Source organism: Clinocottus analis, unplaced genomic scaffold (genome assembly GCF_023055335.1).
Source record: "Clinocottus analis isolate CAN_PGR_092001 unplaced genomic scaffold, fCliAna1.0.p SCAF_7, whole genome shotgun sequence".
Taxonomy (NCBI): Eukaryota; Metazoa; Chordata; class Actinopteri; order Perciformes; family Cottidae; genus Clinocottus; species Clinocottus analis.
In genome coordinates, this window is record NW_027176229.1 from 7,969,464 (window position 1) to 7,992,596 (window position 23,133).

Consider the following 23,133-nt stretch of genomic DNA (forward strand, 5'->3'; position numbering starts at 1 on the left):
CTCGCAAGCCTAATCCCTAAAGTTCACACAAAGACGCATGGGTGACAGAAGGGCAGGAGCAAAAAGGAAGACAAGAGGAGTATCTTTTAATTTACTGAAAGAGAAAGATGATGAGGAGAGAGTTTGCCTTAAGGGAAAGGATCAAGTTTGTGAAACATTAATTACCCCTCTCCCCCAACCGAACGCCACCCTTTCCCCACTCATACTCCGTGCCTGTCTTCATTCTGGAGGTGCTGGGGCTGCTCAGAGCAGGTGAATGTCTTCATCTGTTCTTGTGGAGGCAGTTGTAGGCAAGATAAGGAATTATTCTGATGTTTCGTAGAAAGTCAAACCAATATAACATTAACATAAGATGCCTGTTTTCTGTGGTTTTTCAATGCGATGGCCTCTGAACCAGCAAATGTTGGACAACAACCTCCTCTAGCGACATGAAGATCGACTTTAGATTTTCGTTTTAGTTCCTCCTGACACTATTAGAGTCTGGAAGTAAAATCTGAGATTGGTTTCTAACAAAATAACATAGCATCAGTGGGTCTGCTGCTCAATCGCTTATTTACTACAGCAGTACAGTTTGCTAGCGAGCAGTGGTTAACGGACCATCTGGCATACTGGGACAAATGCTGGTCATTTGGGAGTGTGCATGAGAGCGTGCTGCACGCGTGTTTCAAGTAAATATGTGCATACGAAACACAGGTTATATGGAACAAAGGTTTTGTGCTATCATTTTTTGTTTTGTTTTGAGGTTGATTTTAAAAGCATAACAATAGAAAATCATTTAAAAAGAGCAGGTTGTAGTTTGTTGTGGGATCTGGTGAAGTTTGTGATTTCCAAGCGTGTCAAAGTATTACAGCGGCCTTTGTAGAAACGCAAAGTCTCCCTCGAGAACCAATGTTGTGTTTGTCTGTTCAGGGCTATTGTAGAAACATGGCAGACTCTGTGAAGAAGGCGAGCTCCCTATGTGGAAATAAATAACGCAATCTAATTCTACAAAAACACAAGTGTTGGTTTTCGGTGATTATACACAAAACAAAACCGAAAATACATAGTTAAGCATATTAATCCATCCCTCTAAATCCTCCACACTGTTCCTTTAAACATCATATTCCTCTTTTGAAAGCACATTACTAATACATATTTTACAGCTATCATCAGGTAAGGAGGGAACGCCGCAGCCCAGTTAATGTGTTATCATTGTCAGACAATTGACGGAGTAACAAAGAGTGATTTAACTGTAGCACATAAATGGTACCTGTTAAACAAAGAGTAATTCCTTGTTTGAAGTTAGACGTCAATCAAAACCTGCCTGACAACATAGAGCGGTGTTTCCCTTACGTAGAGACATCTGTGGTGAACAATAGTTTAACCACCACGCCCGCTACAGACTCCTGAATAATGATGTTCATGAAATGTTTAATTGATCCATTCAAATCAGAGGCTTATTATGTTTTTTGTTGTTCATACAAATCTTTGTACGTACCGACAGCCGGTCAGTTACAAGTCATTGGAGCGCTGACCTGGTCAACACCAATGTTTAAACTTTATTACAACGGCGATGTTCAAACAGATTCAAACTTGAAATGTGACCTCTTCCTAACCTATCTTTAGCATTTAGGAGCAGTGAGCTGCTGTAAAGCACAATTTGGGGTTCATTACTCACTCAAGGACAGTAGGAGCTGGGGATCAAACTGCCCACCCTGAGGTCAAAGGACCACCAGCTCTTCCTACTGACCTACATCCTTCCGAGCGCAAAGAAGATACTCTCACGCCATTAGTCGGCCATCCTGCAACCTGTTGTAGCGCTAGATTACAAAACACAGCCCCCTCATTCATTTCAATAAGGCCACTGCCTCGGCACAGCAGGCTTTTGGCATCTGATTACCTTAAAAAATCAGGGATCCTCACTGAAAGTGAACTTCATGGATCAGGTGTCATTGGCTGTTTTTTCAAAGGATAAAGGATAATGTTCGGGGGGTCAAGTTTGGACATTGTCGTTGGTTAATAGTAAATGGACCTGTACTTGTATAGCACTTTTCTAGTCTTCAGACCACTCAAAGCACTTTAACACTACTTGTCATAATTCACTCATTCACACCCATTCATACACTGGTGGGCGGGGCTAAGGTTTGACTCGCCCATCAGGAGTATCTAACACTCGCACATAAAGGTTCTGTGGTCATGCAGCCGTTGAACAACAATATTTTATCGTTATTAGATTTTGCCGCGGGCCTTCATAGACGGTGTTTTCGGAAACTCGTTGTGTCTCCAGTGTGAGGTTTTGTTGGTATCTTTGTGCAAACGACTCCTCTCCTTCACCCTCGGATGTTTGTTTCGCATTGTCACCACGTCCATTCAAATTTTTCAAAAAATCACATGCGTTCACTGACTTTGAACTATTGAACTGGCAGGGTAGCGTCTATTTAACGTCCAGTTACGTTCTTAAAACAGCTCATCTGGGTCACGTTGAGATACGTTCAGGGTTTCAGTCAGTGTGTAAAAGAGTCTCACCAGGACCTTCAGCAACATGCACCCCAATACAAGTGTGTTTTTGTTTTATGGTGCTATATTTTGGTTTTAAAAAGTAAACAATATTTTGAAATCATTTTTAATTGAGAAGTTATGAAGAGGAGTTTTAATAAATGAACACTCCAAGCAGATGATGGAGCAACCCAGTGATTTTTAAATTATGAGATACTGATAACTGTGCAAAACTCCATATATTTGTATAGTATAGTATAGGATGATACATAGTATAGGTACGGGGCAATTTAGTAGATAGTTTTAAGAGCTCAAACAAATTGTGAGACTTTTAGAAAATGATCATGTTAGCATTTGCAAAATCATCTGCATGAGTGTAAATTAATTTCCACTCCACATAAAGCCCCCCGCTGCTCTTAGGGGGCTCCTCACCTCATGGACCCCCTTCTGTCAGCCTTTCTGAAAAGGCAGCCAGCTGAGTGCTGTTAAACCACCTCCAGCACTCGGTAACCTTCAGCGTTGAGTGTCATGGGCTTAAGAGAGATGATTGTGCTGTCTTTGATGAGCAGAGGTGCCTCATCTCACACCTCCCTTTAAAACTTCAAGAGACGACCACTCAGCTCCCAGGAATGAGGATATTAGCCTGTCAGTGGGGTGACAAGTTTAGCACAATAGGGGCGTTTGGCTGGAGTGGATATATTGGGCGAGTCAAAGGGCCGGAGAGAAGCAGTCACATGCTATTAGGCTCATGCTGGTTAATTTGAAGGAGTTCAAAGTATGTTAGCGCCCTCACCAAACTCACTCATACAATCTGTAACAAAACTATTTGGGAACTAAAACACTGTTTATGTTAAAACGCCTCAAGACAAAAGTTACAAAAATCTAACTACATCTCTACATGTTACAGAAAGTCTAGCTTTTTTTTAATTTCAGCTTTCCCCCGAAGGCAAGTAACACAGGTTAAAGTTGAGCGGCAGCGTTCCATACATGTGATGTTTGAGTCAAGGGAAGACTTGTTTATTTATTATGTCACCTTCAAAGTTATCGTTTGTCATCTCAGGCGTGAATGTTGAGGGAGTATCTATAAAATATGATTATTCTCCACAGTAAGAACGCTCTCTTCCTTCCCCATTCCTCTGTCTTTCTCCCGGTCCCTCCAGTTGCAAACAAAGCATTATTTTGACTGACAGCTCCAATCATTCTACTGTGTTTGCTTGGCAAGTTCAAAATGTGACTGACACTCAGCTCATTGGATAGGGGGGGCGGGGCGGGGGGAGATTGGGAATGTCAGAAAGGGAGGGGAAAGGGGCAAGAAATTAAACAGAAAACAAAATCCTCTCTGCATGACAACTCCCCCCTCCTTCTGCCATCTTCAATCCCACCCGCCTCCACTCCGTCTCTTCCTCTTCTCCATCCTTTTCCATCATCTTTCCATTCCTGTCATTCCTTTTTTCCGCAAAATCCGTTTTGATAGCAAATCACCATAGGCCCGCCAAATGACAGATAATCCTTCACAGTTTTATCGCTAAACCCTCTTCTTCTTATTTTGTCTCGCAGCATGTACAGTACGTACAGCTGCCGTGTTCGCTGATACAATCTGCCAGCCATCACAAGCCGTGGCAGATCACACCGAAGAACGAAGGAAGCTCGCCTCCACAGCCACGGATAAATCATAATAATATTCCTTTTTTTTTATTTAAATAGGAGAACATTTACATGCATTTAAGAACTGATGGTCACAGTCCTCCAGTTTTCTATATATTCTGCGTCCCGCCTCTTCCTGGTCCTACTGAAATAGAGATACTCCAATTGATCTGTTTAGGATGTGTAAGACACTATTAATTAATAAAGTTTGTGTAATTTTATATTGTAATATAGTGATTTACCTCGGCGGTCATACGTTTTTGTATTTCATCAAATCTAAATGTGCAAACAAAGGTTCAAGTCAAAGTGAAATTTGAACCATTGAGGCTGAAATGTGTCCGAGATTGCTAATAGTTTCAAAATTAATTTGCCTTTCCAATGAAGACATTTTACGGGATCTCATGCAGAGGCGTGTAAATAGCACGGTACTTCATTTCCCGGCCCATTGGTCACGTGATTCAGTCGCATTTATGTTCATACAACAAAACTACTTAGAAACGGTGAGGCAGAACATTGAGGTCAGACTTGAAACAAGTATTTCAACAATCTAACATGAGAACAGAAAACACGTCACGAACGTCACTGACAAGAACGTGTCATTCATATTGAGTGAGGTCATTCAGAACTCATTATTCAACTCCTTCACAAAACACTGAACAAATCTATAGTCATTTGCTATTTTCTTATTATTTTCTTTCTTTAATTTCCTCATGTTAAACGACATTTTTAAAGACATATTTTCTTTCGAATCCACTGGCAGTACAAATTGATATATGTCTAAATGAAATATGTCGTGTATTGTTAAAAGATGATGCCAACATGAGTCACAACAAAACATAATAGAAGCTACTTTGAAACTGTTAAACAGACATTGACAGCCATGCCTGCATGTGAGCTGCCCCTATAATTTACCTGCGACAAGTCAATTGTCTCTATTAAAAACTTGGAACATGTTTTCTACTTTTTCCATATAATAACTGATCATTAGCAACTGTAATTTATTGTTGTCAGTCTCACAGCAAACAGCGTGACAAGCCGGCCTTGCTGGATCATCAAAGAGAGCAACGCCTTAAAGCACCACTGATGACAAATACGGGTGGTGAGAAAGTAAGGCGAGGAATTAACCAGATGATTTACTCCGGAAAGCTCTGCCTCCAATAATGGGTTGGCCTGAGGGATGACTCTGATCCAGCAGGGAGAAAGAAAGACGGAGAATAAAGACAGTAGAGCGCCTCGACGTCTCTTCATTGTATACAACGTTCACCTTCTGATGTTAAAATCCTCATCTGATGAAGAGGTAAATCCTGCCAGTCCTTTATTCTGTGCTCGATATAAAGAAAGGTGAGCCTGAGGAATCATTCATACACCTGCACAATGTGTAATGCCCCAATCCTTCTACCTTAGGGTCAAACAGGCTGTAAATCTCAGTGCAAAATAACTTCCTTTCAGCTAAAGATCCACTCTATTATTCTTATACAGATGATGTAGAGAATGTCTCGAAGCACAAAACAATAAAGGAGGAGAAAGAGAAATGAAGTAGCGGTGCAGAGAGGATCGATGTATAGAAATGAAAAAGCAGAGGAGGCTGGAAGCAAAGCTGAGAACACGACAGAATGATGAAAGGTTGTGTAATATGCAAAGTGCATATGAAAAATAAAGGTTTTTGCTTAATTATAATGCTCTGACACGGTGACTTCTCAACATCATAGAGGTATTAAATAATGATCAGCTAGAAGGATATTGGTGTGCACCTCTGTTTCATCTTTGTGGCATTGTGAGTGCAAATACAGTGTGTGGATGCTTTCTAGTGTTTTTAGGATTTGCAGGAAAACGTGATTAATGTCGTGGAACTTTGATCTTCTAAAAGGCTTGGGATTTTACACCACAATAATTCTCCCTGGGCTCAGTTTAAATAAATGATGTGCCTGTTGCGTGTGTCCAGAATAGCTTTTATTAGGCTGATCGACACAGAAACAGGCCCGTGACTACACTTAAGATTTATATTTGGTCTTTGGAGACCCAACTCTAGGGAGGGATATTGTGAGATCATGTTACATTAGGTCAAAACAAGGCTGTAGTTATTCTGTTTATTGTAAGTAATAATGCATTTTTAAACAAATACAATACAAACATGCTGTTTAATCCATTCTGTACACTTACTTGCTTACCTAATGTGCCTCTGTGCTTTTGCTCAGGGACACTTTAGTGGAGGGTTTGCTGACTCCCTGGACTTGACCTTGTGTCCTCCTGTTGAAGGGCAGATTCTCTGTACCACACCAACTCACTTCATTGGGATCATGTCACAGTTGGACATGGAAGAGTTTACAAGAAAAATCCCGAAATGATTTCAAGAGGGTGGGATTTCAGTTTGTGTGTGTGTGAAGGTCTGTGTTTCTCATTATGTTTCGTTTAATAAGCAGTGATGAAATCACTGCGGCCTGCTCTCCAGGTTTGCGCAAGTACACACACACACGCACGCACACACACACACACACACACACACATACAGGATGAGGTCATGTATAAATGAGGAGACATAATGTAGCCTACCTTATAGGGTCGAGTCAGACAAAATAAAGTCACTTCAATTTCAACAGTTAGATAGAACGCTGTTCAGACAACACACAGGTCAAAACACTGGTGGCGCATTTACACCAGCCTTGTTCAGTCCAGTTGAAATGAAGCCTGCAGCGTTTACCTCTTTGTGCGGTTTGTGTGGGTTTGTGGGAACACCGGACTCGAACTCTGGTGGGACCAAACAACCGATCTCTGGTCCGCCTGGAAGAGGTTGAAGACTGGAGCAGTTCATTTCTGGTGTGAACACCAACATGTTGGCTCTTCCTGTCTGGTGCCTATTGCACTTTTGCTACCACTGAATTTGATGAATACTGTTTATCAGACAACAAATGAGACAATAATTAGCTCTCTAGCACACCCTTCGCTCTATCCGCCCCACATCCCGCTCATTTGGCTCAATTTGGCTCATTTGGCTCAATTTCTCTGCGAGCCAGTGTCGCATGAAAGTATGCTGGAATTAGCGAGCTAACCAGCCTTCCTTATTTAAATTAGTTAAATAAAACAATTTTGATTAATCCACACACTCTTGTCGAAGCGTTGGAAAGTCAAGGCATTTTTTAATTTGTACAAGAGGCCAACCATATGACCAATAATTAAGCAACATCTCCACTAAATTCTGTCCTCAATTTCTGGACCATTTGACTTTTGCCTCTGTGAAAGCACCCCGCCCCCAGGTAAACATGGCTTTGTCATTTTCTTCATAAGCAAACACACATACATGCTGTATCTGCTATATTGTCTCCAACATGCTGGCTACCCGTTTGACATAAACTCATTTCTAAAACCTATTTAAAATTCTATCCAATCAAATTCAGAGACAACCCTTCTGAAACTAAATTAATAATAATACCAGCTGTCAGTTGAACACATTTTGTGGCTTTGGAGTTTGGTTACATGGTGACTACGAGTGACTTTCGGTCACTTCCGTTTTATAAAATTAGCTTATACACCCCCGCGATAAGATACATACATAAATGCACACACGCACAACATGCCTATACACCTGATGAAACGACAGGTTAATAAATTAGCATGTGTACATTTTGACTTCCTCCTGTCTGCTATTTTCCCCTTGACTCAAAAGACAGGCAGTCTGTCAAGAGGAGAATTCTTCCCTGCAGGCCGGCTGAATAAACGACCTGCCAGGCCGTGGGCTTGGTTTTAACAGTGGCTTGCACAAACACTGTAAATTTACAGCTGGGAACTGCTCACTGAAAAGAACTTCAAATTTGCCAAAGCCCTGAGTCAAGTCAGCAGTCTCTCACGCTAACTGTGTCTCCTTTCTGTTGTCTCAGACTCTTTCAGTAGATAAGTGACTCTCTCTCTCCTTTTCTCTCTCTTACAGAAGTGTTTAACCTACATAATAATCCATACTGGTCTGGCTAAAAGCAGCTCTTAGCCTTTAGACATTGTAGTCCCTCACAATAAGAACAACACTTTGAATCCTAATTTGCTAAAAGATGGGCAAAAAAGTTAAATAGATTTTAAATCCCATTTAAACTGCCTCTGTGAAGATCAAAACGTTCTCCTTCCATCCCCAACTTCGTCTGTTCTCCTGGTGAATATAAAAAAACACCTAATCTATAACCCATAGAAAACCTATGTGTGAACCACATAAACCACAACTTAACTCAACAAAGCCAAGCAACAGTTCGGGCTCCAATGTGTTAAAGGAGTTTCTCTGTCTTTCCTCGTTGCTGGCAGCTGGAGGTACTCAGCACTGACTCTAACATGGAGCTTTGAAATAGCAATCAATGCCTTTATACTGCAGGGAGGGCTCGTAAAAGTGTCGCTGAGAGGAATATATGATGTCGTATTTCACCCTCCCCTCCCTATTTTTAAACACTGAGTTATGGTGGCAGATATGTGTACCCATTAAAGGTGATATGATGTATTTTCTGCCTTGTTCAGAGACTCATTCATCACCATGGACCAAAAAGAAAACTGCACTTACTCCTTTCACCCCTTCCTCTCGGATCTTCCCTCCACTCTTCACCCCGACACCGTTCTTGTACGCTGTCTTGAGTAATTTACGATGCACCGGTAGTGCAACCTTCTGGCAGGAACTGCAAGAGCAGCTTGCTCTTTCTCCTGGCAACTAAATAACCTTTTATAAAAGACCAAACTTGGCCAAGTCATCTGCTGCTGCACATTAAGACGGGACAGAGCTGGACATGTGCGCACAATCCTTCACACTCTTCTTTCTTATGGTTAGAGTGCTGATATAAGGAAGCAAAGACATGCCATCGTGATTACAATTTCATGACTGAATTCATATAGAATTATGAATATTGTGACTTGTCCTGCAGGTTCACAAGTTGAAAAATTCAAATGTCCTGTCGAGTTTCCGATCGGACATGTCAAATTACCTTTCTTTGATCACGGACTGAACAAATGTGTTCTGGCAGGAGCCTGTTTGGTTGATTGTAAGTATGAAAACTAAAAGTATTGATGTACATTTAATCATTAACATATATTAAGAATAACGTGAGGAATAAAGAAAAATGGCGGCCGTGATCTTGTAAGTGATCACGCCACACGGCACGGAACAATGGCGGAGGAGGGAAAGGAGGATCAAGATGGCGGATGTAATCTGGTATTTGATTACAAAAATGGCGGTGAGGCCAATTTTATTGAATGAAGCAATGAGCCACACAAAGCAAAACAGCACAGCTCATACGTGTGCGAGTTACTTTACACAAGCCAGAAGATTCAAGTTTGAACTTTCATCTTGAATTTCAGTGACAGTTCAGTTTAAGCTAACTTCTTCTCTTTTTACCCGATGCCTCATTGAAAATGACTATTACTGACTATTTAAACAACAAACTCATTTCTAAAACTTGACTTTGAGTTTTGTGGAGAATTCAAACAATTTAAGAGACAGATAGACGGACAAAATATGTCAGTGTTAAAAATTCATTGGTATTTGCATTTCAACAATATTAAACAGCATTAAAGAAGCTGCTGTATTCCATTACTGCGTGTGTGTGTGTGTGTGTGTGTGTGTGTGTGTGTGTGTGTGTGTGTGTGTGTGTGTGTGCGTGCGTTGGCTTCTGTTGCATTCTGCTCCCAGTGTCTGCCGACAGAGGATTAATCTCCCCAGCTGAGGCAGTAGCTAAGGTCAGCAAGGGAAATATTTCATAAGTGTCAGCTTGGCCCGTAGCCCTCAACGCAGAGTTCGAAATGAGAATGCACGGTCGCATAACAAACTACCATGTGTGACTTTGCGAGGCATGTAGGGGTGGAGGGCGTGATATATGGCAGTGCTTCACTTTCATGTATTCATCTGAGCCGGTGAATTACTGCCAGGGACTACCACGGTGCTTTGTCACTACAAGGACCCTGTTGAGACAAATATTTTGGCCACACGAGGTCTTGTCTGGAATGCGTTTACCAGTAAACTTTTTTTTATTTAAGAAGAATTCATGAAAGTTATTCCCAACTTCTGCCTGACTACATTTAGCTCAATTCAATAAAACAGTTTGTTATTTAAAAACTTAAAAAACACTGCATTTGTGTTGTTTTTTTAAATTGACGTTTGGCTGCATTTAACACTCTCACTGTTGCAGGTTTTTCTGCTCCTGCGGTGACCCAGGGTTGGCAGACACATGCAGAGAGATTAATGGCATGGGCGGGCCGCTTCAATAACCGTTTGTTTGATATGTCAAGCCTGAAGGGCGCTGATTTACTTACACATTGATAGGCTTTTAATTGAGCAATGCCATCCCTTGTCACATCAAAGTGGTGGCAGCTGACATAACTCGGCCTCACTGCAGGTTGCAATGATTGACATGCACCGCTGAGCCTCGCCCGTCCCATCCTTCATCATCAGCCTCGGTTATGTTTGACTGGAACTTTGCGGCTGCTGCAACCTCCAGTAACTCCTGTTGTTTGTCAGGTCATAAATGCCACAGCGTCTTTCTGCTACGCTTCAGAGTTTCCCTTTTTAAAACTCAGCCTCATTTTTCTGGTGAAAAATGTCTTCTGGTTTTGATTTCATGACTAATGTTGTTTCATAGAAAGACAGAACGTGTTTTCCCAGCAGCCGCCCCCTCAACGAAGGTTGGTGATGAAGACACACAGACGGTGACCATGACTGCAGGAAGCAGCGCCGACTTTCATAACAAGCGTGAGGAATTTGTGCGGGAAAGATTTTCTTTGTGCGACTTGTTGTCGTTCCTTTCAACAGACCTGTCACGGCCCCAGCTCGTGAATACCTTGATTGTGCTTCTATCAAAATGACCCCCCTCCGTCATCAGGCCATCTTTTGATGTCATCTGAAATTTCACACAACAATGTAGGACGATCTGATTTGAGGCGGGCGCTGTCTGGCGAAGTCGGCCCCTGATCCCTCCTCCTCCACGCTCCGTGCACATGATAACTTCTCCGTGTGGAGGACAATAGCGGCTTTTGTTTCCCAGCGTGGAGGGGGGACTTGAGGTTGCACGGGTGTGGGTGGTGTGCAGTCTACGTGCCTGTCTGCGAATGCGTTTCAGGTGTAGCGAGTACGACAAGGTGGAACCCTGCGCGGTGTAGGTTTCGGAAATAAAAGTGCCAATCCGCGAACAGAGAGGGAAGCCTATTATCCCGTTGTGATTATAATGCAGACAGATAGACGACAGGTAGGCAGAGTGGATAAGAGCGTTAGCTTGCGAGACGTGATGAGCTGACAAGAGAGACAATCTCCCTCCTAAACTGGAGAGATAAGGTTGTCAGCCGCAGCTCTGAATCTGACACACACACACACACACACACACACACACACACACACACACACAAATATGCTGTGTAGACAGTCACATAGATGATACTGCATAAGAACTACCCAAACACACATGTTTAAGATGGCATCTTGCACAGTACGGTCTGTCTCTTTGTGTTTGTGTACACGGCATACATTTTGTCGCATGAGCGCACGCATATTCAGCTGTGAAAGGATTAGTATGTGTATGTCTAAGACACAGGGAGAGGCAACCACAGAAAGATAAACGAGGAAGTGTGAATACATTAAGTACACTGTGTAGATATTGTTTGTGGACCTTTCAGCTCAAGGAAATCCTTGTTTCAACATTCTGTCCTGGCTGGAATGTTGCCTGCGAGGCTCTTTTTAAGTGTTTGGGTCTAAATGCCATGTCTGCTACACCCCATGAAACTGTCTTAATCCACTTTTTTTCCCTTGGTTTTATTACTGCTGGAGAAAACACTCGGGGTAGAGCAGAGCCACAGCCTCAGGCCTCTATTCCCATTCCACACACCCCATAAGTCAGTCACAGATAATTAAATAGGAGTTATTTACACTCGTTTTCCCTCCTCTGCCTCTCTGGCGCTTTTATCATTTCTCTCCTCATCTCTTTGTACAGTACTACACTCAGCCAGACCTTGTCAAAATCTAGCTGACACCAGTGAAGGCCTGTAAAACTTGAAAAGTAAAAAAGAAACAAGACTCTCATGAGCTCACATCAATGTCAGCCCCTCATTAAACAATCACACGGAGCATCTACACAACACTAATCCCCATGTGTGCCACAAAACACCTCAGCACTTCCAAACAGAGCAGGAGACAAACGAGCAGACAAGGATTTGCTTCAGCCAGGTTTGAAGAATTCAGCTGCCTAATGTCAGCGTTATATATTTACTCTGGAGTCAGGCAAACAGCAGCCTTTCAACACAGGGATGAATTAGGCCCTGCCACAGAGCTATGGCATCCATTACAGGCCTCAGTGGCTCTATAAATCACAGGATCACAGGGGCATGTGGGGTCTGCTCCTCCTCACTCCTCCTCGAGCCCTGTGAGGCTCATCCTGGGGCTTTTGTTTGGCTGCTGTTTCAGTTAAACCCACTGCTTTGACACAGCCAGGGAAAGGCATGGAAATGGCCCGAGGGCCAGCGGGACCTGGACATGCTGAGAAGCCTCTTTAACGGGAAAGCTGTCCTCTTAAAATATCCACAACAGGAAACAGCCATCAGTCATCGACACGCCAAAACAGCTGTTACCAGCCTACATCAAGGGGGCACATGAAAGGAGTTGCTCCCTGTTGTTTGAGCCCTCCCTTGTTTCATTCTCTCGCTGCCTTTGTCTGGCTTTTGCCAATGCCCTCCTTTGGTCTCCTTTTATACGCCCCCCTCTTCCTTATTCAACTCCACCCACACTGGAGCAACTTACCCACTCGCCCTTTTAACAAGTGGATGACTGTGTGATAAACAAGAGCGCTATCGGAAACCGCGCAACTTAACTAGCAGCCTGATTTGTAAAGAAATGGTTGAAATCCCCTTTAAGCTCTCGGCGTTACCTTTAAATGTTGCAGTGAGAAAGCAGTTGTTATGCGTCACCTGTTTATGTGTCTCGGCCCGAGGTGGCGACTGACAGTTTTAAACAAACAGATGGATTCAAAAGAAGAGTGTACCACACTTAGCCCGGCGGCGTGCACAACTGCGTTCGCATATTCTGGGATCTCTGCAGGTCATTGAAGCACGAGTGGCAGTGCGTGGGCGATGAGTGACGACTAAGCCTAATGATGACAGGTCAAACATTGACGCTGTTGAGTGAAGCTGAAGTGACTTCATCCTCCTCTCAGCTGCAGAAAAATGGCGGCAGGCATGATGATCAAGGAGCAGAATGGCGGCAGAACAGTTTGATAACGTTGGCCTGCGTTGTGAAATGTTTAACAAGTTTTCCTATTAAACCTCAGAAGAAAGCTTTGTTCTGATCTCTCAATAATCATTGATCCTGCTTTAAACAGACAGTGTTGTAATATCTCTGATTATGGATTGAGTGATTCAAGTCAAGCCAGAGGGGTTGCAACCAGGTTGGAAATCTCGGTAAGACACACCTTGTTGTACTTTATTGGAAGTTAAATTAAGTTACTGAACAACCGAGTCTTTTTGTTTACTACGTTTTAGTCTTCTGTACAAGCTGGAGAAAACATTTAAAGTAGCGCTAGTGCACATGTTTTACTCAAATTAAAAACAACTTGTTCTTGGTGTGTGTGACTGTCATTCACAGCAAAAAGCATGAACAATTAAAACATGTCAATTACTTCTAATTTGGAAACATGCCATTAGCCGTCATAATTATAAGGCAATAAAGTAATTAACATACCAGAAATTCTGGTTCATGAACAGTAGGTTATTTTAATTTAAAGTAATGTGTCTAGTTAAAAAAAAAAAAGGCCAGTTCAGTCTCCATAGTTGAGGTTTATCAGGATTAATAGTCTTTTTTATCACATCGTGTATAATGTCACATCTACGACACAGAATTTATTTTTGGCAGGTTCAGTTTGTATATGGCTTATAGAGGTCACTGACACAGATTTCCACCCATAGCCCACATTACTGCCTGGTTATGAGGGTGAGGCCGAACACAAACCACGCCTCGTCACATGGCCCCGCCCCTGCTTGTGAATGCAGACACTTGTGATTGGACGGCGGCACATTGCTTTGAAAGCCCTCCTCTCACGTCGTTAGTATGTGGAAGAAGTGAGGTACTGTGAGAGAGACTGCTGCAGAGGGACCGAGACACACACGCAGGAGGATCGTCATACACACACACACACACCAACCTCTGCGGGGATATTCCTTCTACTTGCACTCTGTATTTTGATGAGCGGTGACGACCTATGGTGTTTTGTTTTTCTCTTTTCTGGCTCGATTCTTTCTTTTTCAACACTGGATGAAGGGATATTTAGGAATAATTAGCGGGTGATATTGAAGAGCCCGACAGAAGATGACATTTGGGCAATTTGTTCCTCTTTAGAGACATCTTGGGTCCGACGCGGAGGACGCGCACTGCGCAGCTACACGTCTTTCCGGATTACCGCACTCTTTAATTTACCACCATGCAACGTGCTTGTAAATGACTTTCAATCTGCGTCCCCTAGTTACATGCCGTAGTCCCTCCACGAGCCCCGATCCAGATGAGAGATCCCCCCGGTGGACCTGAATCACTTTTACGCAGACAGTCCGCGGAGCGCAGCGTCACCGACGCCAGCGGTGATCATCACCAGACAGGAGCGGAGAGACCGTCCGTTTCCATACCCACTTTTTGTCCTCCAAAGGATCCCTTGCGTCAGGCTAAAAGGCGTCCTATCCGGATCGTAAAGATGTTGACGGCGCACAGCGGCCACTTGCTGCACCCGGAATATCTCCAGCCCCTCACATCCGCGCCAGTCAGCATTGAAGTAAGTTAATCAAAATAAATTGAATTTGTCTCCTAAAACTGTTGGTATCACCTGATGTCGCTTTTCTTCCTCATATTATTTCGATAATATAATTCCATGGCAGGTCGAGTTTTACTCTTGATAAAAATGCCATATGCGCCATTTTACGCACAGCGTTTTGTTGGCAAGGACAAGAGTTCCAAATGTAAATTACTGCAGATAATAAACAGTTTTAAAAGTAATATTACTTGTTCATTTGAGAGAGATATTAAAATGACATACACTCTTTTTGAATGTTTTTCTTCTTTTTTTCCTGTCTTCCTTTTTTTACTTAAGGTAAACTTAAACTTTGCATCCTGTGTCTTCCTTTGTTCACATTATATATAAATTAACAACTCAGGGCGGACGTGTGGTTTGCTAGGTCATATACTTCGTAAACTGGTTGGCTTGTTACATAGGTAATTAGAATATTATTTTAATGAGTGCATATTTAAAATTACAATTGCATTTGTCTTAAGATGTTATAATTAAATCAAACAAACATTTGTTAACCATCTTGCTCTCTTTTTTCCTTCACAGCTGGATGCCAAGAAGAGTCCTTTGGCACTGCTGGCCCAGACCTGCTCTCAAATTGGCAAACCAGATCCCCCCTCTTCTTCCAAGTTGGCCTCCCTCTCCTCAGGCAGTCTGGGAGACAAGGAATCGTCAAGCCGATCCTCCAAGTCTGGAGAGCAGCACCAGTCCCTGGATGACAAGTCCAGCTTCAAGCCTTACTCCAAATCATCAGGCGACTGTCGTAAGGACGCTCTGGGGACAAAGGGGTCTTCAGATAAAGCAGCTTTCAGGGTGCCAAATGGAAGCTCCAGCAGTGGCGCTGCTTCATGTCCATCCTTTCCTCTCCATTCCCAGTCACCCAGCTCCAGCCCTCCTCCCCTGCACACTCAGAGCCAGACCCACAGACAAAGCCATTCCCCCTCCACGCAGCCCCCGTCACACTCCCAGGCCTCGCACATGGACAGCAAAACTGGGAGCTCAGAGCAGTCCAGCTTAGACAGTAATAACAACAGCGCTGGCAAAAAAGACTCCGAAGCAGCTAAGTCAGGGATGGATGGGGCTCAGTTAGCCAACTCCAGCCACATACGGGCCAGCGCCAACTCCAGCAACGCCAGCTCTGCCAGCAGCCCGCGGCCAGAGAGCAAGGCCGACACACAGGTCTCCTCACAGCCTGGCTTGGGCTCCGGGCACATCGCCCCCGTCTCCCCTTTTAAACCAGGACATTCTGTCTTCCCTTTGCCTCCCGCTTCCATGGGCTACCACGGCTCCATAGTTGGGGCTTACGCCGGCTACCCCTCCCATTTTGTTTCTGGATTGGATCACACCAAGTCTAGTTTGGGGTTAGGACTTCCTGGGAAGCACCCCAGCTCCAGTCCGCTCACTGGAGCCTCACCTCCATCTCTGATGCAGGGCTTATGTCGGGACCCGTATTGTCTGACTTACCCCAATGCACCCCACCTAGGAGGAAGTAACTGCTCCACCTGCGTCCACGATCCCTCCAGCCTCAAGTCTGGTTACCCTCTGGTTTACCCCTCCCACCACCTCCATTCCCTGCACCCCAGCTCCTTGTCTTCTACCACCGCCCCCTCCCTGGGCCACCCTCTCTACACCTACGGTTTCATGCTCCCCAACGAACCGCTGCCTCACGCCTGTAACTGGGTGTCTGTCGGCGGTCCCTGTGACAAGCGGTTTTCCACGTCAGAGGAGCTACTAGCACACTTGCGTACCCACACAGCCCTGCATGGTATGATGGACAGCAAGCTGTTGTCAGCCTACCCCTCATCAGTTTCATCGACAGCCTCTTGTCACCTCCACCTGCCCCCACACAGCAGCCCGGGTACCATACCCAGCTCCTTCTCCCTCAGAGGCTCTCCTGGCTTGAGCCTGGCTCGCTACAACCCCTACAGCAAATCTCACATGCAAGGAGCACCAGGACTTCCTATGACCAACCTCCCCTCCGCTTCGGCCTATTACTCCCCCTATGCCCTCTACAGTCAGAGACTGGGCTCGGCCTCAGCCCTTGGATACCAGTGATATCAGAAATAGTGCTGGAGCCCACAGACTGCGGGCACCAGCTTGGACTCTCCAGAGCGTCTCTGAAGATGGATTCTTGGGATCGGGGTCATCACCAGTACAGGACATTGTAACTGACGGCGTGCCTGCCAGGAATACCACCTGTTAGCCTCAGGACTGTGACTGGCACTGCGAAGGCACAAGACTCCATGATGGATTGTCTGTAGAACCAACAGACTTAAGTGATTAAAGGCGACAGAGCTTGAAAATAATGGAATTGTGGGAATATTACAACAGTCTTGATTTTGGTTTTTATTTAGTTTTTCTCTAAATGTGTCTCCCAGAACTGAAAGTCTGTATTTATTTTTCACTCAAGCGCTTGAGATTCAACTCTGGGGGTTGGGACGGGGTGTCCGCATAAATTGTTCTGAAATATTCTAACTGAAAGAGAATGATATAAGTATAGTACCATTCTGCCTATCGTACACTCTAAAAATAAAAACCTTGCACCACGATGAAGATGGACTGTGAAGCTTTATTCTGGGAACCTCTTTTCATCTTCTGTACTTTCTTGAGTTGGTATTTTGTTTCTGCATCTTATTTAGACTCTGGAGAATTGCATGTCCATGAGAATTACCTTGAACAATGCCATTATTTTTATTTGTAAATATGCAAAGATGTAATATTTTTTCAAGCTTACTGGGGGCAAGTTGGGGTCAACGCAAATGATACAAAGATCAGAAAAGATGACATAAATAAAAACAATTAATGGTGGCTGTGCTATCCAACCAACAGGAAAAGGTCTTATTTTGTTAAATAAATGATACATGATTGCATTTCACCTTGTTTTCTTCTTTATTGTTTGCTTTAAATAGTACCATGAAGTAGCTTTTTTTGTCAAAGCGTGAGAGGATGGAGTGAATCTCGCGAGGCTATTGCACTCCACTTATCTCGGTCTATCGATCATTACGGCTATTACAGCGACGCTATATGTGGCTGCGTGTAATATTTCATGGCTCATATCAGTTGAAAGGGCTGTCCCAAAGAGGGCAGGCTGGGTCACATTAACCCTGTTAGCTAGCCTCCGAGGACCTCCATCCCTCCTCTCTCCATCACCCACATTGCTTTTGTTGTTGGGAGTGCAGCTTTTAATTGCTGATTCTTGTTTGTGAGGCCTGAAAACAGCCTCCTCAGCAGAGTGGCAGTGTGGAGTGGCCGCTGGGTCACTGGGACTTCAATAATGACCTGAGGGAGGTGTCGACCCAGGATCCCCTCACGGTCTGACGGATTGGTCTGCAGCACAAAGGCCAGGACTGACAATGGGAGGCGGTTAATAGAGAAATATTCATCAAAGTCCTGACATCTCCCCTGAGGAGAGCGGGCTCTCTTACAGGAACCACAAACATGCTGGCCTCCCGTCCTGATGTGAAGAGCCATTTTCTTGCTGCTCTCTGCTGCGCTGTGGTTTAACTGAAGTCAGCGTTCTCGACTCAGAGCAGTTAGATACTAATTTGAGGGGAAGGAGTCGGTCTATCTCAAAGCCACCGCTGCCATTAGAGCATTTCGGCCTCGATAATGTTCCTGCGTCTCCACTCTATTTGGCTGTCAGCTTGTAGGTGGCACAGAGCAAAGAGGCTGCAGTCTCCGAGGCGGCTATTGACCCCGACTCCCAGACTCCTCTACTCTCGCGGTTCATTAGCACTCTAGACAGGGGAAAGGCGAGCACAGGTGTCACTTGACAGGACCATTAACAAAATGGATGACCCTCCCAAACCACATCCAGCCACACGAGCAAGGTCACGGCGCCCTGATCACCACTCCGCATTGCTCTTCAGGACTATACTATTTTTCTTCTTAGAATATTAGGAGACATGCACTTTTTTGTAACAAGACAGGCTTGCTGTCTTGTTGCTGTTTTTTTTTACGGAGTTTATAAAATAGTTTAGATAAAATAGGTCAAGGGTATTCTGGTTTTAATGCTGTATTGCACACATTTCTGTGTAACTTTTAAGAGCGTCACGAGAGATTCACTGGATTGTGTTGCCCCCTAAAGTTACATTGGTGAAGTACAGGGGAAATCTGTGTGAGAAGGGCAGGTACCTCCCTTCCACATAGACTGAAAAATACATCTTACAAACTGTAGATAGAGAATCGGTTACATTGGCTGTAATATGAAGATGATTCACACTGGAGGTCATGCAGAGGGGAGAACCTTCAATCTTGTCGGGGAGGAGGAATAAATTCCACTGTTGCCAGTTTACACTCGTTCATCAAATGCCTCACTATTCTCCCTTTCCCTGCGCTCATCAATCTCCAACATCTATCTTCCTCCCCTACACACACTCACACACACTCCCGCAGCTGAGTCAACACCCACACACTACATTTATGTCGCCTGTGTGAGGCCGTGTGTGTACAAGTATGTGTATGCAGCCCCGATCCTTTGTCCGCGAACGGTGGCACATGTGAGGCTGAAAGTCTTAAGTTATACAGTTTTCCAGTTTTAAATAAACATCAAACCTAAGGGATATGTCAGGAGACTTAAGCCATTAACATTGAGACACTATGGGTACAAATTACCAAAATACAATACGAATGGTACCAAGCAAAAATATGAAATTCCCAAAGTAACTTTGTTTTGTATGTTGTTTTTACTCAAAGAAATGTAAAGATATTCCATCGGCACAAAATTAAATGGTGTAATGTACTTTTTCATCCATCCATTTTATTTAAATAAATCAAAAATAAACAATCAGCAGAAAGTGGAATTTCCTTTGTCACAAGTGATACTGTTCACCTCATAATTATTATTCGAAAAAGTTTTACATCTTGGGAAATAATTGAATGAGTTTTCTTGGCAAAAGCTTCTATGTAACTTTATGTAACATTATTCTCAACCAACACAACATAGAAGGTCAGCAAAAGCAAAACTTTTTTTCCGTCTTACTCTTCTACGCTTCTTTTTTTGTTTTTCTATAGTTGTAAATAATCTGCACGAGTCAGGTGACTCGTTAGTCATTCAGTAGCAATGCGAGTCAGTTAACCACCTTATTTTACTGCGTGTGTGTGTGTGTGTGTGTGTGTGTGTGAGTGCGTTGTCTTAGAATAGCTAAGCATAAAGTTAAGGTTAGCCTGGCTCTGTCGCTATTAAAATCCATCTTCCAGCTTTAAAGCTAACTATTTAACAGCTAGCGGTAAGAAGCAGTTATGGATTATGTTGTTGTGTGCTTGTGGCAATAGTAACAATAGCAAAAGTATGTGAATGATAGTTTGTAATCAGACAAGGAGTATCAGTAGAGATGGTGATGGTGATGGAGGGGACTAATATTTTCCCCTCTGTGCGTCAGTGCAGAGACGGTGCAGAGTGCCACTGTGAGGTCCTGAGCAGCCGGCTGACAGGCCTGGTGATTAATGACGACAGGGTGTGGAGCTGCTCTTCAATTAGACGCCAGCTCTACCCCGGCTCACCATTCCTGGTGACAGCTAGGACAGAGCGAGAGAGAGAGAGAGAGAGAGAGAGAGAGAGAGAGAGAGAGAGAGAGAGAGAGAGAGAGAACTCATCTCGCTCTCTCTCTCTCTCTCTCTCGCTCTCTCTCTCTCTCTCGCGCTCTCTCTCTCTCGCTCTCTCTCTCTTTCTCTCTCTGTGTCTCCAGAACAAAACATTAACCTCAACTCCATGACTACCACCTCTGTGTTTAACATCAGGACACAATACAGAGCCCTCGGCATCCAACAGTGACCGCTGTGTTAAAGCAACCCAGATGGCGTGAACACATCCCTCATCAGGGCCTGTCACACAGCCTCTGCTTTATTTCTCCACATAAACCCTGTGACATAAGCCATTTTACATGCCTGCTTCAACTCCTCATCTCCTTCACGGCTGTAGTCAGCCATGGTGCTCGATGTGAAAACATTAACGGACTTCCAGCAATAATGTTTTCTTGATTCGAGGAAAAGTGAGATGATAATCAGAACTTAACCTCCTTTTTATTAGGGTGCAAACTTGTTGCAGAATGTGGTTCTCCACGCTCACTTTAAACTGTTGTTCTTTGTGCCAGAGAAGAAATTAAATGATTGTAGACAATACCCCGGGATAGAAGGGTGACCCAGTGTGTAAACTGTAGATATGGATACACAAGTAGATTCAGATTACTATAGCCCACAGTCATAAGATCATGTTCTCATAAAAGTAATGTGGAATTGATGTTTGACAAAGTAATCTAGAAGACACCGTATTTAAAGCATAATGTTGTTGCCTTCTGTCTTTGAGGAGAGAAAACCAGTTTGGCCCCCTTTTAACTTACCACATCCATGTTCTTGTTCTAAGCACTGCTGTTCTTGTGTGATGATGAACATGTCCACTAGTTTGAAAAGCAAGAGGCCCCTACAGTGTTACGTTGAGTTCACAAATTGATTCAATGTTAGAAGCACGATCATTTATTTCACCTAAAATAAATAGTTACATTTTGGTATGAGAATACTCATAATTATCTATGAAGCTACAGCCAATAGCTGGTTAGCTTTTAGCTTAGCATAAAGTGTTGGACTAGGAGGATACAACTAGACAAACAATAACCAACAGCACCTCTATAATTAAAACACTAGCCTATATCTCTTTTGTTAAACCCATGCAAAAAAAACCACTACTAATACTTAGCTAAGCTAAGCTCAACTGAGATAAGCTAAGCTTGCTTTCTGGAGCTTCAGATATAAAGGACAGATATAAGAGTAGAATCAACCTTCCAGCGAAATATTAACAAAGAAATGTGTCTATATTTTTAGTGTTTGTGAATGTGCATGTGCTTCAAAACTCATTTTGTGTTAAGCAGCAGCCGTGGCCGGTGACTTACGTGACCTAAAATCAGTCATCAAGGACATTGACAGCTCTGTGGCAAAGTCAACCATGCTTGTATCTATTGAAGAGGAAATAAATGATGATGCTGTGGTTTACACTAACAATACTGCATTGTAATTATAGGTTTGAAGCTTTGATGTCAGGAGTTTAACCTTTAACGTTCAGGGCTGAAATGTGTTGCAACACCAGTTGCTGCGTAGGATCTGTCTCCTTTTAATTAGGCCTTCAAGGCCAACAGCAGTTCTTGACAACTCATTGGCAGTGATCCTAAAAAGGTTATTTACCAATCGGGACAGTGATGCTATTGTTTTCACCTTGTGAGTCTGTCTGTGTTGTCAACGACAGTATATTACTGAAGCTGGAACTCAAGGCGGTTTTGATGCCTGTGGTTTGAGGTGTTTATGTTTCTGTCTGCCTGTGGACAGATTTTGTCACTGCCATAACTTCACAACTGTGTATAGTGCAGTTACAAACCTTGGGAGTTTCAAGGTGTGTTGTCAACATCAAAATGAAGGCTGAGTTCGAAGATTGGTGTAGCCCGAGCAAGGGCACCCCCTAGTTTGTAAAAGTCCTGCTTTTGGGTTGATTCGTCTATGGACTGGTAAAAGAGAGGGACTGTCGGTCCGGCTGCCGTTTCAGAGATAGAGAAGTAGTGCTCGTGATGTTATGTGCAGCCGGCTCTGACCTTGGCAAACCTCACTTGGCCTCGACATGGAAAGCTGCCCAGAGCCGCTGTGGCCTTTCCAAAGTTCCAGTGGTGTGAGTGAGCACCGTTAATAGACACGCCACCCCTAACCACCGGTGTAGAAATGAACATTTTAATTACAGTACGGTGCACTGCTAGCATTTGGACTGCGTGTCCATTTTGTTGCCGCGTTGGGAGATTGCCGGCGAAGATGCCGCGAGCGCTCGGCAACGAACGTGTCTTGGCGGGGAACGAGGAGCAGCTCTGATGGGTGGGATTCATGCTCTGATTGACAACTCTTTTTTTTCTTCCTATTTGGGCCGCCCTGTGGTCATCGTGTACTCACTTTGAGCATCAGGGGCCTCTTTTATGTCTCCTCTGGATGGGCATCCAGACTCGGAGGCTCATTTGAGCCACTGCACTGCAATATACACAGTTTATCACCACTTATGTATCAAAAACTGCTTCACTTTTCTTGCAGGATTAATGCAGCCCTTGTAAGGCAGATTGTACCTTTGTGAAAATAAATTAATAGGCAAATGCTGGATGATAAACAATTCAAAGAAACAGGAAAGAGATACAGGATGAATTGCAAAAACAGAAACAATGGCAAATTGGTGATTAGGTGAATTGGAATAAATTAAAGATAAATTGCCCAAAACTCTGCGATTGTG

At 43.7% G+C, this 23,133-nt stretch overlaps 1 protein-coding gene across 1 annotated transcript; it reads left to right on the forward strand.

The window, feature by feature from the left end:
• Positions 1 to 14,202: 14,202 nt before the first annotated feature.
• On the forward strand, positions 14,203 to 17,717 carry znf703 (zinc finger protein 703). The gene is made up of 2 exons (XM_068605258.1): positions 14,203 to 14,873; positions 15,432 to 17,717. The coding sequence occupies exons 1-2, from the start codon at positions 14,610 to 14,612 to the stop codon at positions 16,938 to 16,940; spliced, it is 1,773 nt and encodes a 590-aa protein (XP_068461359.1). The 5' UTR covers positions 14,203 to 14,609; the 3' UTR covers positions 16,941 to 17,717.
• The last annotated feature ends 5,416 nt before the right edge of the window (positions 17,718 to 23,133 follow it).